The 15,752-nt window shown below is 37.9% G+C and overlaps 1 protein-coding gene across 16 annotated transcripts in view; it reads right to left on the reverse strand.

Moving 5' to 3' along the window:
- The window catches only part of CADPS2 (calcium dependent secretion activator 2), a 322,958-nt gene that overhangs the window by 243,972 nt on the left and 63,234 nt on the right, over positions 1-15,752 (reverse strand). For all 16 annotated transcript variants that reach the window (XM_074903178.1, XM_074903177.1, XM_074903176.1 and 13 more), the window contains exon 2: positions 9,455-9,568. In XM_074903178.1, the coding sequence (XP_074759279.1) occupies positions 9,455-9,568 (114 nt within the window). The remainder of the gene's footprint in view (positions 1-9,454; positions 9,569-15,752) is intronic.

Genomic DNA, 15,752 nt, shown 5'->3' on the forward strand with positions numbered 1-15,752 from the left:
TCCATGACAAAGTGCTGGCAGGCAGGCAGGCAGAAGCTAGTTCTGCACTAGTTAACTGAGGTACGGCAGCCATAGTAGCTCTGTGTACAGTTGCCCTACACACCCACTCAAAACACCTGCAGATGGAGTTCCAAGGCCCACGGTATTTCCTATCTTGGTACAGTCGCTTGTGAATCCTCCTGCCTTTATATCAGCCTTAAAATTCATATCCCTGCTGATCACTCACTTCTGTAAGGACCATCACCTAGCTCTGTAAGAGGAATTATGAAAGTAAACCAAAGCAGCACAAGGTATCAGAACCGCACCAGAATCTGATGCTTTATCTGGAACCCTAATTTAGAAATAAGAGTAAAAGGTCCAAAGAGGGACCATAATATATGCCTGATAACAAATTATTTACTACAGATTAAGTATATGTAATTTGCTCAGCATTTTTGTTTTGCTAAGGAGGCATAAGACATACCTATTTATACAGAGAATAGTATAATGAAAGAAGAAATCATATAATTTACATTTAAAAAACAGCAAGCTAAGCAACAAACTTAAATTAGTAAGAAAAACTGAACTAGAAAATAAGGGGAAATGGTTTGTTGGCAAGGCCAAGTGGAAAGAAGAACAGTTTTCTTAATGAGGTAGTTACTGTTCACTAGCGGTGTTCAAAGCAGGCATTTACTAACTGGAATAGACTGTGTAATCTATTTCTCTTAGTATGCTCCATTTAAAATAATGTTGTTTCTTGCTGAGAATCTTGGGTGGATAGCAACTTTATACCTGGATTTAACTTTGAAGAAACCTCTTTCTTGCCCTGTGAGGAGTAAAACCTTTTTAAGGCAATGTGAAATAGAAAAAGGCATCTCTATGGCACCATAAATCTTACATCAGAAAATAAAAGCTTGAGAAGAATCTCTTTTTCCAACTTGGCTTTTCAGCAATACCCTGTGGTGGGAAATGTAGATAAATCAAAACCTGAAAACAATCACTAAGAAAATATTTACATCATCACTGTCTGTGTTCTGCCTTCACAGTTCTCAGGATATAAGAATTTGTTGTCATCTTTTGAAATGAGTAATAGAACAGAAATGAAATGGGGTTGAGAGAGATCGGTGAGAATTTAAAACCTCACTTCTCATTTAGTGACTTCTGGATTTCAGCCATGCATTTGCTGACCTTTTTTATCCCTTACTGCCACATTCTTTCTAGCTTGGCTTATCAATTCACCATTAAGAAAAAAATGCCACTTTTCCAAGACATTACTTTAAAGTTTAGAAGATTTTGACAAGTCACACATCTCTAAGGATTTGACAGGTAAAGCTCTCTATCACAAAATAGTAACAGAGAGGTTCAATCAAAATATGCAAACAGAAATTATTTATCCCACATCTATAAATCTAAGAGTAAATGAAATAATATCCAGAGTAAAAACCAGTCCTAGAGTTTCAGTCTAATAGTACATGAAAATAGGAGGTTTTCTCCTTTACTGTTTGTTTGCTTGGTGGCTTGGGTTTGGGTTTCTGTTTTGTTCTTAAGATCAGGAAATCCTTTAGCTATTAGTCGCTTGAAATTTAGAAAAATAATTAATTAGAAAAATATATCAACTTTCTACAGTGGATCTCTAATCAAAACTTAAAGTCTGAAGAAATTACGTGAGAAAATTCCAGTGCCTTACAGAGTCAGGAGAGACTCCTGGACTAACTGTGGCTCAGAGTCCATAGGCATCCTTTGGAAATTTTCAGTTGTATTCAGATATTTCAAGTGTACTATTAATGTGAAACTACGTGCTTCCCTCTGGTCATGGAGAAAAATAGCAAGTGAGAAATTGGTCTGAATATCTATCTGACTGATGAAAGGAGAAAAAAAAAAAACATCCTGTTGCTCCCCATTAGTTTGGAGAGTCCCTGAGATTCTGCTGACTGGAATACACAGACATCACAATATAAAGGTGCAAAGGAAAGTTGTCTGGCATTCACGTAACTCCTTTAATGAAACATTTTGCAGTATTATTTCCACTTCTAAAGGGTCTTAAGGTCCTGGAAAAGGCAGTAAGAAGGATAACTTAAAAAGATCAAGAGTTGTCAGCCTTTCATCATCTAGTGAAAGAAAAATCCTTCCAAGTACTGATTTCCAAATTAAAAAAGAGAATGGAATTTTATTAACTCCTGCAAGATTTCTGCAGCACTGATGTTAAACTGTCACATTTCTTATTAGTAGCAGGCTAGCTGAAAAAGTCCTCACTGTTTTCAGTAGTCCACAAAACAGCATCAACAAAAAAGCGTATAGTTGATGTCTCAATGCAACATACCGTTAACTGTGCAAAACCAATATCCAGAAGAATTTTGTTTTCCTTTGAGACTGAGGAAAACAGCACTAGGATTAGGAAAAAAATAATTAAGCAGTGCAGAGCAAATTCACTGATTTGAGCCACTCCTGGTTTTCTAATTGTTTGTTTAGATTAACAGACATTCAGAACTTACCTAATAAACAAGTAAATAATGTCACGTAATGCTTACTACAGTAGAGACATACCTCACTACCCAACATTAATTACTTCTGCAGTGCAGTGTCAGATCTAGAAGGCATCCTTATTTGTCTGGAACAACAGTGATCACAAAATGAACAAAAAGGATACCATTACTAGGAATTTTTTTTCACCTAAATTCAATAAGCCATTTCTTTCTCTCTTCCTACCAGCACACACCAATTGCAAAGCTAAAGATTGGTACAATTAATGAACTAAACTCTATCCATCAACTACCTACCTCATTTAGAAGTTTGAAATACAGGTTTGTTATAATTACATCTGTAATGCTACATGGAAGCTGTATGAAATCCTCACTCAAATTAACAATGATCATCCACAAACATCAGTGTCCAAAGAGACTGGATAGACACAGTTTGAACAGCTAGCAATTATGTTTTGTGCAGATGTACATCAAAATGCTTTGCTTCTCTTGACACCAGACAGGTGGAAGTGAAAACTGGATTTCCAGTCTTCCAAAACACAGTCTATAGCTACATGTAGTTGTACAGCAAGAGACTAGAGGATTTCAACACTGATACACTTTCCATGCAAGAGCAATCTCTCAAAAGCAAGCTGTGTAACACAAGGCCTGCAATTTGACTCTATCAGGTCAGATCAGGTCTCTTCTTAGCACAGTGGAGGGCTAGATCATGTAAAGCATGTTTTAATGTGGTATCTTATCTCCTCCTCACTTCTTTGAGGAAAATAATTAGACTGCTAACAGAGACAGTCTCCATTAGATGCCAAGTTGTGGCTGCTGATCCAAAATGTTGAAGGCATTAGACCTTCTTCAATAAAATGGATGACCTAGGTAAATCTTTGTCACACCTCTTTCTTGAAGGTGGTCTAAAAACATTTTTATGAAACTTTTCAAAGAACTGGCCTAAAACAAACCTCTAGAATAACAGCCCCCATGCTAACATTACACTAGCATCAAGTTTGTCAACGTTTTAAAGCAACTGGAAAGAAACTAACTCTGTAAGTGCTGGTAAGTGCAACTATAAATGTATTTGTTGTTGAAAGGCTCCCTCACAAGGCAAACCACAAGATTATCCTAAAATTAATGTACAAAAACATTCTGTTGAAACAGCTTCTTCAAATGAGATGCATCAACAGTAAATCCCAAGCTGGCCTAATATTCAGGTTTTTGAAGAGTATCTGAACAGAGCAAAAATCCCATATCCTTAAATGCCTATGTATACCAGTTACGATTTTCAAGAAAAATGAATGCAGAAACCAGTGAATTTATGCCCTGAAAGACAGTTAGCCTGCACAATTATTATCCTAATGTATTTATATAAATGTTTAATCTACCGATTCCATTATTTTGCCTTAATAATATAAAAATGGAACATTTCAACATTTAATTAGTATTTATTTTGTGTACACAATGTTTTGATTCTAACAAATGCTTTCTAGTTCCTTTAGGTGTCATCTTCATCCCTGAAATATTCATCAGGATCACCTATGCCTTTCGTTCCCTTGAATAAAAACTGTGTACCTAAACCAGCTGATACTAAAAATCAAGCTGCAACAGCAAACAAAATACCACTTAGTCCAGAAAGCTAGTTCCTTTCTGCAATTTCATCAGCAAGATCCTTTTGCCCCTCACTTCCACGCAAAAAACCTTCAGACCAAGTTTTCCATAATTCTAGGCAAAAGCATCATCATTGCTTCACTCCTTCCTTTACAGAAACACCTCAACTTTTTTCAGACTAAGTCAACATCTGAGTGTCTTCATATAAGAAAGCTCCAATACAATTAATCCTTTCCTAAAGATAAGTGCAAGAAATAATAAAGTTTTTGTCACACTCTTGTGTGCTTCCACTATGGGCCGAACAACTGCTCTGTGTTAAGTGAAGGAGAACACTTTCAGGATGCCTGTAAATGCTCACATAGATTTGATCAAAACAAAGAAACAGTGACGTTATCACAGGTACATCTACACTGGCAGATGTTCACAGGACTTCTTCCATTCTCAGCTTCTGTAGAACTTTTAAACTTCTTAACAGCCTTTACTGGGTCTGGCTGAGCCAGAATTGGTCTTCCGCTATAGCAGCCCTCATGGTGCTGTGTTTTATGTTGGGAGTTAGCAGGGTGTTGATAGCACAATTCCAACCCCTCTGAATATGCCCAAGACTGGTGTTGGCTGCCTTTGCCTTGCACCATGACCACCTCAAACAGCTGCTAAACCCCACATGAGGAAGCCTTTCGGAACATCACCCACAGTGCAGCAAAGGATGGTGTCCCCAGCCTCAAGAGGAAAGGGAAGGCATGCTACATGAGCAAAGACTGACCAAAGAAGCCCAGTCAGGTTTAGGAGAGATGTGACTACAGACACCAGTGCACTTCTAACCAGGAATGTGCAGCCAAGATTCACGTCCTGCTCCTCCCTTGCCAACATGTTACCCACAAGGGCTTGTGCTGGCAGTTCAGAATTTGGTACCAAAGGAGGAAGGTATTTGTAGGACACTAGAGGCTGAAAGGTGCCACCTACCCCCACTGTGGAGAGAGAAGGGAAAGGGCTTCTCCTACTATTTAGAAAGCTGTAGACAGTAGATCTGGATCATACAGAAGGAATACATTTTTATGGTAAGGGTAGTAAGGCACTGGAACAGGTTGCCCAGAGAAGTTGTGGATGCCCCATCACCCTAAGTGTTCAAGGCCAGGTTGGACGGGGTTTTGAGCAACCTGGTCTAGTGAAAGGTGTCCCTGCCCATGGTAGGCAGGTTGGACTAGATAATCTTTAAGGTCCCTTCCAAACCAAATCATTCTGTGATTCTACAACATGGGACGTCTGCTCTTTCTTATTGTTGATTTTTGGCTGTTTTCTATTTTTAATTCACTTTTTTTCTTAAAACCCTCCCACTAGCCAGGCAGTGCCTATTCATTAGCTAATTTTGTACACAAATCTCCTGCCTCATCAATTTTCACTATTGACCACACCTCAGTTCTTTCCTACCGCCTGACTGTGGCAGACAACAATTTAATTTGCCAAGGACTACAACACCTGAATTTAAGTAGAAATTAAGTTAAATATGATCTCTGTACCACAGGCAAACTGGTACAGTCAAACTAAGTCCAATTTTAAATTCTGAAAACCCCTCACACTGCTAACTGCTACAGATCCTGCATTTAACATTCAGATTTAAGCAGCATACAATAATTATGGCATAGAACCGCATATTTAAAATGAAGCAGCAAGAAAAATGAGAAAAACACCAGTTTTTCTTCACAATGCTTTAAGCAGAGTTGAAAACCTGAGAACTTGCAATCATTACAATATTGAAAAAATTTTCACAGTATTTCAAATAGTCTTTATAGTTCTTCGCACCCATTTTACTCGTATCTGAGACTGCATAAATACAAGACTAAAGAATCAGTACTGCGAGTTTAGCCCAACGTATATACTCACCTATTAAGGGTTAGTATATTAAAAGGTGGTGAATGAACCTCTTAGAGCTCTATGCAAGGGCATTTTCCAACCTCCATGAAAAAACACACAAGAATTGATGAATGAAAGATTATCTATTATTTTACTGAGAACTTTTTTATAAAAGGGGTTGAAATATGCAAATAAAGATTTTATTTCGTAAGTCACTTTCTCACTTAATTTTACACTTAGCAGTGTGTCCAATATAATTACTCATAATAAATTGCCATATGACTATATTTTTCTCTTTATCCAAAAAGCATCACCAACATCTGATTTTACTGATTAGAATCTGGCTTAATGTCTGTAATGGAATTTTCCAAACAAAAAATCCTGTTAGTTCTGAGAGAATGATTACAGAAAGAGAACTGTAAGCATTTCCATACCTTCTGTAAAACTGGGATGGAAAAGGAAATAATTCCTCAAGACAATCTTAATTATATGTATACAAAAATGAATCATGCTAAATTTCAGTGAGACTTTCAGTGTAGTGGGATGCTAGGAGATTATGCAGAATATGAAAATAACAATTTCTGCAGAATTTAAGAAGAGGTGCAACTCCTCCTATGAACTGTTTTCCTATTAGATTTTTAAGATAAATTAAAACCGATGCCAGAATATTAAGAGAAAGCCTTAAAAACCACATCAGCATTAGAAAAGACATAATGTTGGAGGATAAGGCAACAAAGTTGACCAGTGTAAACCTTCCCACATAGTTCTGACACAGGAACATGACTCTTACAACACAGTGAAATCAATGCTGAAATTCATATTTATTTAATAAATTACTCTTTCAGCAAGTCTTTCTAGAAGAGTAAATGGAAGTCTGAGCCATAACAAGTTCCTAAATCCTTGGAATTTACTCTTAGATTCTTAACAGGACAAATTCAGAACAAACCCAGTAATTACAGACAAGATTTAGTGACTCAAAACACCTGCAACTAGTGATAAAGGATTTATGTCACATGCCCAAAACAAACCACCTCTTTCACATTCAAAGTTAAAGAGTTTGCTGTCAAAAATCAACTACAGTGATGAGAATACCCTGGCTTTGCAAGCAATATTGTAGTAAGTCTCAAACCATGACTACTGCATAGGATTAAAGGCAAATTAATAATTGTCAGAGTAAAATAATTACTGTGCAGACCATGTATTTGTTTCCTTCCATGTCAGATAAAATTGAACTGTAGCTCAGCAACTAAAGTATAAGGAAATTAACACTGAAGCTTATGAAATGCTCTATAACAGAAACAAGCAAGATGTCCATAATTCAAACTACTAACGAATATCACCAAACAGGAGATGTGATGAACCACATGTGGAAGACAGAGATGAGAAAGCATCAGAGTACAGCATCAATAAAACGCACAAAGAAGTAATAAAGATAAATATTTTCAACAAATGGGTAACAAACAAAGCAAATGAAAAAGGCACAAGAGACACATATAAGTGATGATATAAGAATACATGGTAAGATGCATAACATTTTATTAAAATGCATTGAAGAGGAGCAGTAGCTTGCACCAAGTCTACGGTTGGATTCCACCACTGCAGAGTTCATTCAATCTAATACTGCATACTGGTGACTATCTACTACAACCCTAAAAAGAAATTTAAAATGACTAGCAAATGCTGACTCAACCTGCACAACTGGAAAAGTCTGTGCAAGCTGGGGAAGAAATCTCTGGAAAGAATGGAAAATTGAATTGGCAGGGGTGGGATAAACAAAAGAAGAACAAAACTACAGCTGCTAGATGAGCTCACCAAGTATTAACGCTGGATGAAGATTCAACTAGCCCACGGTGTCATTATAGCCTTGACAGAGTTGTCAAGATCTTTGGAATCCTCTGTTTGAAACTGGATAGCTAGAACATTTGTACAGTTTAAAGTGGTGAATGGCTGAAAGCAGCTGGAAATTTGTGTCTTCCATTTTATAGGGCTATCTTAGATTATTATGCAAAGCCTTTCATTGCAACAGCAGATATGCTGAAAACATAGTTCTTGATGTGTCAAAAAAAATCTCATTAATGAGAGACACAAAGTAAATCTTAACAGGACAGTTACTGTTTAGACATTTATTTTAAAATCATTTTTATTCACTATCACATCCTTTCCTAAGGGCAGGCTACTTCCTCTAACACATCAAGCTTCTTACACAGCTTGCTGAAAGAACCATAAACATTATGGACTTTTCAATTCCACACCACATTCAGCATCTCGAGACATCCCACTCCTCTGAAACCTACTGCTGGGCAGCTGACTAGCTCAGCCTTGCCCTGCACCGTCTTCCAAACTGTCCTTCCTCCCAGTTTTAGCTTCTTCATCAGTTATACAGAAAAAAGGACTACTTCATAACAGCTTCTGTATTATTCTGGCACCCCCTACGTAGTACCTTGTGAATGTTCATATTCTCTTGTTACACCTGCAGACCATCCCCATCCTTTCACAAGTGTTTTTATGAGATTTACTTCACTTCAACTGCCGCGGTACCGATCAGATCATGATTTGGAGAAACACACACTGAGTTCTCAGATTTCTGTACAACAGGTATTTGTCCACCCTGTCTTTTCTTTTTTTTTGTGCAACGTAATTTAACGTATATAAAACCAAGCTAGGAAATGTCACATCATCTTCTCCATGAAGAAAAGTTTCATTCACTAGCAAAGAATAGCTGACAGATAAAAATTACAAATAATATTTATATTTTTTAAAAAGCTAAAATATTTGGAAAAAAAGATGTGGTAGAGTGAAATATGGAGGAAGACCCTTCAAAAGAAATACAAGTTTAACATACAGCCCTTATGATTCATTGAGCAAGTCTGAAGTTATATGAGACAAAATGAATGAGTATTACCATTTGCTAAGAGTAAGAAATAAATTCTCTAGCCATATGCTGTTGATGTTACAAAAAGGACAATGAACTACCCTCTTAGTTTGAAATGGGACCTGCCAGTCACGTAAAACCACATCTAAAGACCTGCACTGGTGGTCATAGGCACTGAACATGCCTGGGATGTCACAGCAAAACTTAAGAGCTGGCCCAGCTGCACTGAAAGCTTCTCTTCTTTGAGAAGGGAACAGGTGGTTCCTGTCCAAAAAAACTCTGCACAGTAACTAAAAATCAGAAGACATATTTCTCAAGATGGTAACTTATAACTGTGAAGCGTTGATTAAAGAGGTAACTTAGACATATGGAGATAAAGATAGCAGTGCCTAGTTGTGTCAAACACTGCCAGAAAGTTTTTTAGCACCAGGAGTTTTTCATTTTGTCCTTTCTTTTTTTTTTTTCCTTCCTCAAAATGGGTGGATATTTTCCAGTTCAGTTTATCTCTTTTGCTCAGACAGTGAATTTCAAAATGACAAAGCTGGAATAGGAGGAAGCTGTTTCTAGAAGGTTTGGAAGTTCACAGCCTTTGAAACTTAAAATTCCTTTCCTTGTATTTGCATTAAAAGAACTCCTATGAACTTTTTAAACAATACAGAAAACAAAGCACATAACTTACCTCATAGTAACTTCGCACAGCATTGCAAAATGCTTCATCTGCAACAATTTGCGTCTCCCCATTCAAAAAGGCCTGGAAACGTTCCTTCAGTATCTGCAGCTGCTGCTTATTGAGCTGTGCGAGAAAAAAAGGAGATGGAAGAGATCAATAATAAATGCAGTTAGTCTTAAGGTAAAAATATGCAGCTCTATACACACTTGGAAGCTGTGTACAGGGAAGAAGAGGCAGAGGCTCCCTGGCCTCTGGGCTCCCTAGTGTGTGGCAACTCTTCAGAGTCCCACCTGGGCAAGTCAGGTTGCTGCAGCAAGTCATGCATGCACTCAGTGTGCAACTAAACCTCTACTCTTTCCCTTGTGTCCTCAGGATGATACAGGTAAGTCTGCATGGATACTTCTGAGCAATATTTTATATGCATATGCCGAATAAAATGGCTGACCTTCCCATGGCAGGAGCACCAACTAATAAAATTTAGCTCTTAGCTCCAGTCTTCAAATATTTCAATTTTTTTCAGCCTTCAAATAAGTGAAAAACAACTGACATGCCTCAATTATTTTGAGTAATCTAGGTGCTGCTATTGGCATGTTTTATCAACCATGCTTACTGTGAAGAAAATGGATGAAATGTGCTCCCTATGAAGAAAATGGACTTCTAGCCACTGATGTTATACCACTGTGAATGACATTAAACAACTAATCTTGGGGAACAGCAGCCGCAAGGCTCCAAGACTGACACCAAATTACATTTGGTGGACTTTGAATCAAAGTTGAGTGCATTTTGAAAACAGACTCCTAGTAGAGAACATTACATGACTGAATCTCAAAATCAACCCGTTTTTGTCCAAGTTTAATGTTACAGGAAAAAGCAAAATCTGAAAGCTCTCCAGGAATCTAGACACAGGCCTTTTGCCAAGGTTTCTATCAACGCTTGAAATATTTAGTAAGATATTTCTCCTCATCAAATCTGTGAGAAGTTAGAATACCACATCAAAGGAGACTGCCACTAACATACCAAAGCAACAGTTAAAAATAGTTGTTTTGCTTTCCCAGAACTTAAACATTCATGTAAAGCCTTTATTCCAGTGACTATTCCTGAACTTTAAATTTAACATTAAAAAATACCAACACAACTGATTGCAATTTTTTTTCATCCTTCCTGTATTTTGCTTCGTTAAAAGTAAGCAAATAAACAAATGTATAGCCAGAAATTGAAAATATTTTCCCAGAGAACAGAAAGCTATATTTGTAATGGCTAACCTGCAACAAACATTACCCCAATTGCATGACTGTTTCTTACAGAAGAACATTTTGGCATCTACAGTAAATATGGTGACCTTAGGCTTTCAGGTCTCTACTGTTGACACTCTGAAGTCATTTAAGATACAGTACTCTTACAAGATTAGCAAAATTACTGCTATTCCTGATAATATACCTGCCTTGGACAATCTACTTCCTATTAAGGGAGGGTTTTCATCCTACATAATAATGTTTGTCAAGTCATGTGCTTCTATGAAACATGCAGCAATTTACTGCAAAACTCTCTCCAAATTGAATGTAAACCTGAAAGCTGTTCTATTTTCACAGGAAACAATAGTAAAGATGCCATCTAAATACCTGATATGAGAAATCTTCTGAAAAATTGTGGTGTAGGCAGTAGCAATGCAAAGTCCAAGAACTATGCCTTTGAAAAAATCCAAGCTAGTAAAAATATGATAATTCTGTTCCTCATCTTAACGAAAAAATTAGCGACACAGAACAAGCCCCAAGAAACCCCTACAAAAGACAAGGCCTCCCATTGAGGCAAGCAACAACAGAGGTTGCTGTTACTTGGAAAAATTTCCTGCCTCCTGCAGCAGTCCAATACTGACCATTGCTAGTTAAAATCAGTGGGAGAGTGCAGGAGAGCCGAGGACGCACACGACCAATGTGATCAAGCAATGCCCGTTTATTACAACTAAGAAAGCCCTTTTATAATGTTCTCCCGCACACGTGAGTAACATGCAGTACAAGTCCTCAAGATTGGACAGTTAACTTAGCCCACGCTTTAAACCTTCTTATAATTGGATAAAAAGTGCCACATCAGCCTTGCCAGGCTTCCTGCCTTGTGGAACTTCCTCTTCCATCCCAACCCCTTCCAGGGGTTGTTTGTCTCGTCGAGTTTCTCTCCCCTCATTCAGGGTCACATCCTTATCGCATTCTTGCTCAGACTGAGGCTCTTATCAGTCTTGTTCTCATGCAGGATTGCTCATATGGCCATTCTCTCGCAGAAAGTCCTCTTGAATCCCAACAGGAGAGAAGTATTTGTACTCCAAAAATGGCATCTATCCCACCTGCCTGTCAGACATCTGTTTCTTGCACAGTATCTGCACTGCAAAGGTTAGCTGTTTCTAACAGAAATCAAACTTTATTCCCAGATACACAGGACAGGTCTTTCCCTTTAGTCAATTTCCCTTATTCTTCTCTCATTTTCTACAGATATTGGACAAGTTGAGATATCAAAAAACACAAATAATTAAGGATGGTTTGAGCTTTTTTTCAGCAGACGCTTGTTCCCACGGGGGACTTAAAGCGCCGAGTACTCCCACAGACACTGCACCACTGCTGAGCAAGCAGCTCCTTCATCCTGTGGAATATTCACAGCTCTGCCATGAGAACATGCGGGCTTCCTTCCAAGGCAATTATGGAAATGAGTTTTCATGCTTGCAGATTTTATTCTTTAGGTGATTTGCTTGTCTATTACCCACATATCAAACAAAAACATTATGAATAAGGCAACAAAATATAAATTTAATTCTGTCTTCCTCATTTCTAACCATCACAGTTCAACAAACTGAAATGCCTTTAAAATGATTATATATGCCTTTCATATTCACTACTTCAGTTAAGTAATTCTAAGGGTTCAGTGGCATTTTAGGACTACTGTACATTTCTTAAATTACTTATGTCTTAGTGTGAAATCTGGATGCATACAGGAATAAAGTTCTGCAGAACTAAATAATAATAATAGTTCCAATGGAAAATATTAAAAGCTACACCTTGCACTAAGGATGATCTGAAGTCTATTTTACAGGTCCTAAGTACTGTCGTATATAGAGACGCAGTTGTGTTAACTGTCAAGATACAGAATAATTTATAGTAGTATGTTGTAGCATACAGTTCCTCTGGGCTTTTTATTTGTCAGAATATTGAGTGTACAGAGAATTCTCAATCATCTTTCTTTTTATGTTTGTCATTTTTAATGGTTTCATTAACACTCTTCAGTTTGCAGCCAAGTGCCTTTAAAAATGGAACAAAACAGTAAAACTAGTAGCTTAGAAATGCAGAGAAAAAAGGGAAGTCTATTTGCATTAGAATGTCACAATAGCAAATGGAGAGAAACAGGCATCTGTGAAGGACATTAACTCCCGGACACTGCCAAACAACTTAGCCTATCCAAGTCTGGGCTACCTTTGAAGTTGTCAATCTTGGTTAACAATGAACAAAAGATAAAAACATCATGCATAATCAGCATCCCAAGTGAAATCCTTAAAATTAAGGGCAACAAGCCTGGCCAGATTCCCTCTAGCAGGTCAAGTTCATATAAAGAAGCTCAAAATCCATGTGCAGTAGCACTACCTTTCCGTTGCACGTGTCCTTTCCTCTGTGCAAGACCTGTATGTGTCAGACCTTTGCTTTCATTCCCTCACTACTTCTTCACATCTTTACTGTCAGCACCTGTGTCAGCATTTTAATTCTAACAGAAAGAACCATGAACAGAAAAACTGAAATAAAACTTGACATTACTATATGTACCCCCAAATGTAAACTGAACTCTGAATATCACGTGAAGCGTACAGCAAAGCCTCACTGATTGTGTTGCTTTCCATCAACCTGCTTCAGTTCTGTATTGCTTTTTTGGATTTCACATTCTCAGTGGCATGCAACCTGTTGTACCTCTGCACGATACTTCATAAATAACTACTGCTGCTTCATGGGAGAATGTATAACTAAATTCCAGTGACTCAGAATATCAGGTTTGATTGCATTCTACAGAATGACTGAAGATAAGCAAAGACAGCTCTAAGGGAAAACAAGATTAACTGCCCTCAAATTTGCTTTTTCTTTATTACAGCCATGCAACAGATAAAAATTTGTCTTCCCACCATCCCTGTGCCTTTCTCAAAAGGTAACATTTATTTTTTACTTTACATTTGCTGACCTTAGTGGACTATCAAAGAATGAAAACATATATTTAAGATAGAATAAACTTCTCAAAGAGCTATTTAATTAAGAATAACTTTTTTTCAATTTACAGCAGCAATTTAACTTCTCATAATTTACAGATTAATACAAAGGTATCAAAAGAGCCTCAAGCACTTAACTATTAAAAAAATGTTCACCTTACATTTAACAGTTTAAAGAAGTCTTATACATGCCAATATATTCCTCTTCGAGCACTAATTTAAAGATTTGCTTTTTCCCTTCTAAAGTGAAACTTGGGTATGAAGACCTAGATGCATGTCTGTGTTAGCTCCACTTATACCTTTCAACAATTTCAATGAATGGATTTTACTCAGAGTTTAAATTCTCCTATTTATAAGAAGCTGCATTTCAAACAGATCTCGCAGTTTAGGGAGTTGCTCCAATGTCACAGATTAAATAATGAACTCCAGCATTTTGAAGGAAAAATAAAGCATGTATGTATTTCTAACAGCAATACTCTTCAAAAGAAAGAAGGAAAAAAGAAAGAAGGAAAAAAACCCACCTGGCTTCACAGAGTTTGTTTCTAAAATTAGAGCATTTTCATCTGCTTCTCACTGCCTAAGTACAGAGAGCAGCTCACTAGTGCCCTAAACACATGCAGCCGACAGCAGTTGGCAAAGACATAACTCACAGCAAAACTGTCCTCTACAAAACCTTGGCCTTTAAAATTCAAAAGGCTAAAATGTGACCTCTGTGTTGGCCACAACCAGCCTCTCCCGCCTTGCCCCAGAGCAGCGCGGAGGCTGGCTTGCACCCACAGCCTGCAGCTGACCTTACTCTCCGCAAGTGCAGCCAGCCAAAGAGCTGGTACTGGAGAAATAACATTCTGAACCATTGCCACCTTGTGGCAACTTTAGAAAGAGCAAAGAAATAATCACGGGTTGCACTCTTCGCACTCGGAGCTGGGGTAAGTGCAAGCCGCTGGCCTCAACACAAGCAACAGCATTCCTTCTTCTTCCACACCGTACTGTGAAATTACCAGGAGGTGATGACTGACTGCAATTACAGCTAGAGCTAGATAAAATATTTTTTATGCAGACTACCAAAAGAAAGGGGTAGGGAGGAGCCAACCAAAGAGCCGCTGCCCAAATTCTCAGCTGCAATGTAGAGAACCTGTAGCACCAAACATGACTTAAGTCCCTGAACACTTCCTAAAAATCAAGTAGCTTGTTATTTCAAAACTATGCCATTTTGTCCAGTGCCTTCCACAGCAGCAGCTGCTTTTGGACAACTTTAGCTAAAACTATACTTTTGAGAGCAGAGAAGAGCAGAGAAAAAACAAAACAAAACAAAACAAACAAACAAACAAACAAAAAAAAAAAACACAAAAAAAACCCAACACCAACACGAGTGTTCCCTTAAACATCTATCTCCAATTCAGTCAGGAGATAAATTTGCAGCTCCTGAATACAGAAATGATGGTACAAACAAATCCTTTTTCCATGAAGCTTCTCACACACTTTGAGCATAACTTTGTTTCTTGTCCTGCCAGGCTCTTTGTCAAGGGAGGTTGGGGGGTGGGGGGGAAGGAAAAATGCATAGAAATTATGCCAAGGACTAACCTTCTGATGTCATGAACTATGTTTTGCTATAGGATGATTCATACCACTTGCCTATATACCTGGCTGATGTAACAGGTCAATGCATTTACAGTGATGATCAATTTAACACAGCACTTCCAGGATGGTAAAAATTCAATTACCAATAACTTCCTAGCAATTCAAACAGACATGTGTTCAAGGCCCTACACACTTAACTGGTCCACATGTACATCAAATCAAGTTTTCAACCTAAGCTCCACGTGCTTACAAGAGGAGCTTTATGTGCTTTACATGTTGTTTGTTGTTTTTTTTTTTCAGATTTTGTTTTGCATGATTTCACTATGCCTTGGAAGGTAGCTGGTTAAGTGCCAGTCTAACTGCCATATCCCTTTTCTCCCCACCTTCTCAAATCTTTCAACCACAGTAGCATACTCAAGGATGTTGACCTAAGTGACTCCCTCCCTGCACCTCCTCTGTAAGGTCTCCCAGCTCAGCTCTGCAGGGGGGTACTGGTCAACC

This window comes from Athene noctua, chromosome 3 (genome assembly GCF_965140245.1).
Source record: "Athene noctua chromosome 3, bAthNoc1.hap1.1, whole genome shotgun sequence".
In the NCBI taxonomy this organism is placed as follows: domain Eukaryota; kingdom Metazoa; phylum Chordata; class Aves; order Strigiformes; family Strigidae; genus Athene; species Athene noctua.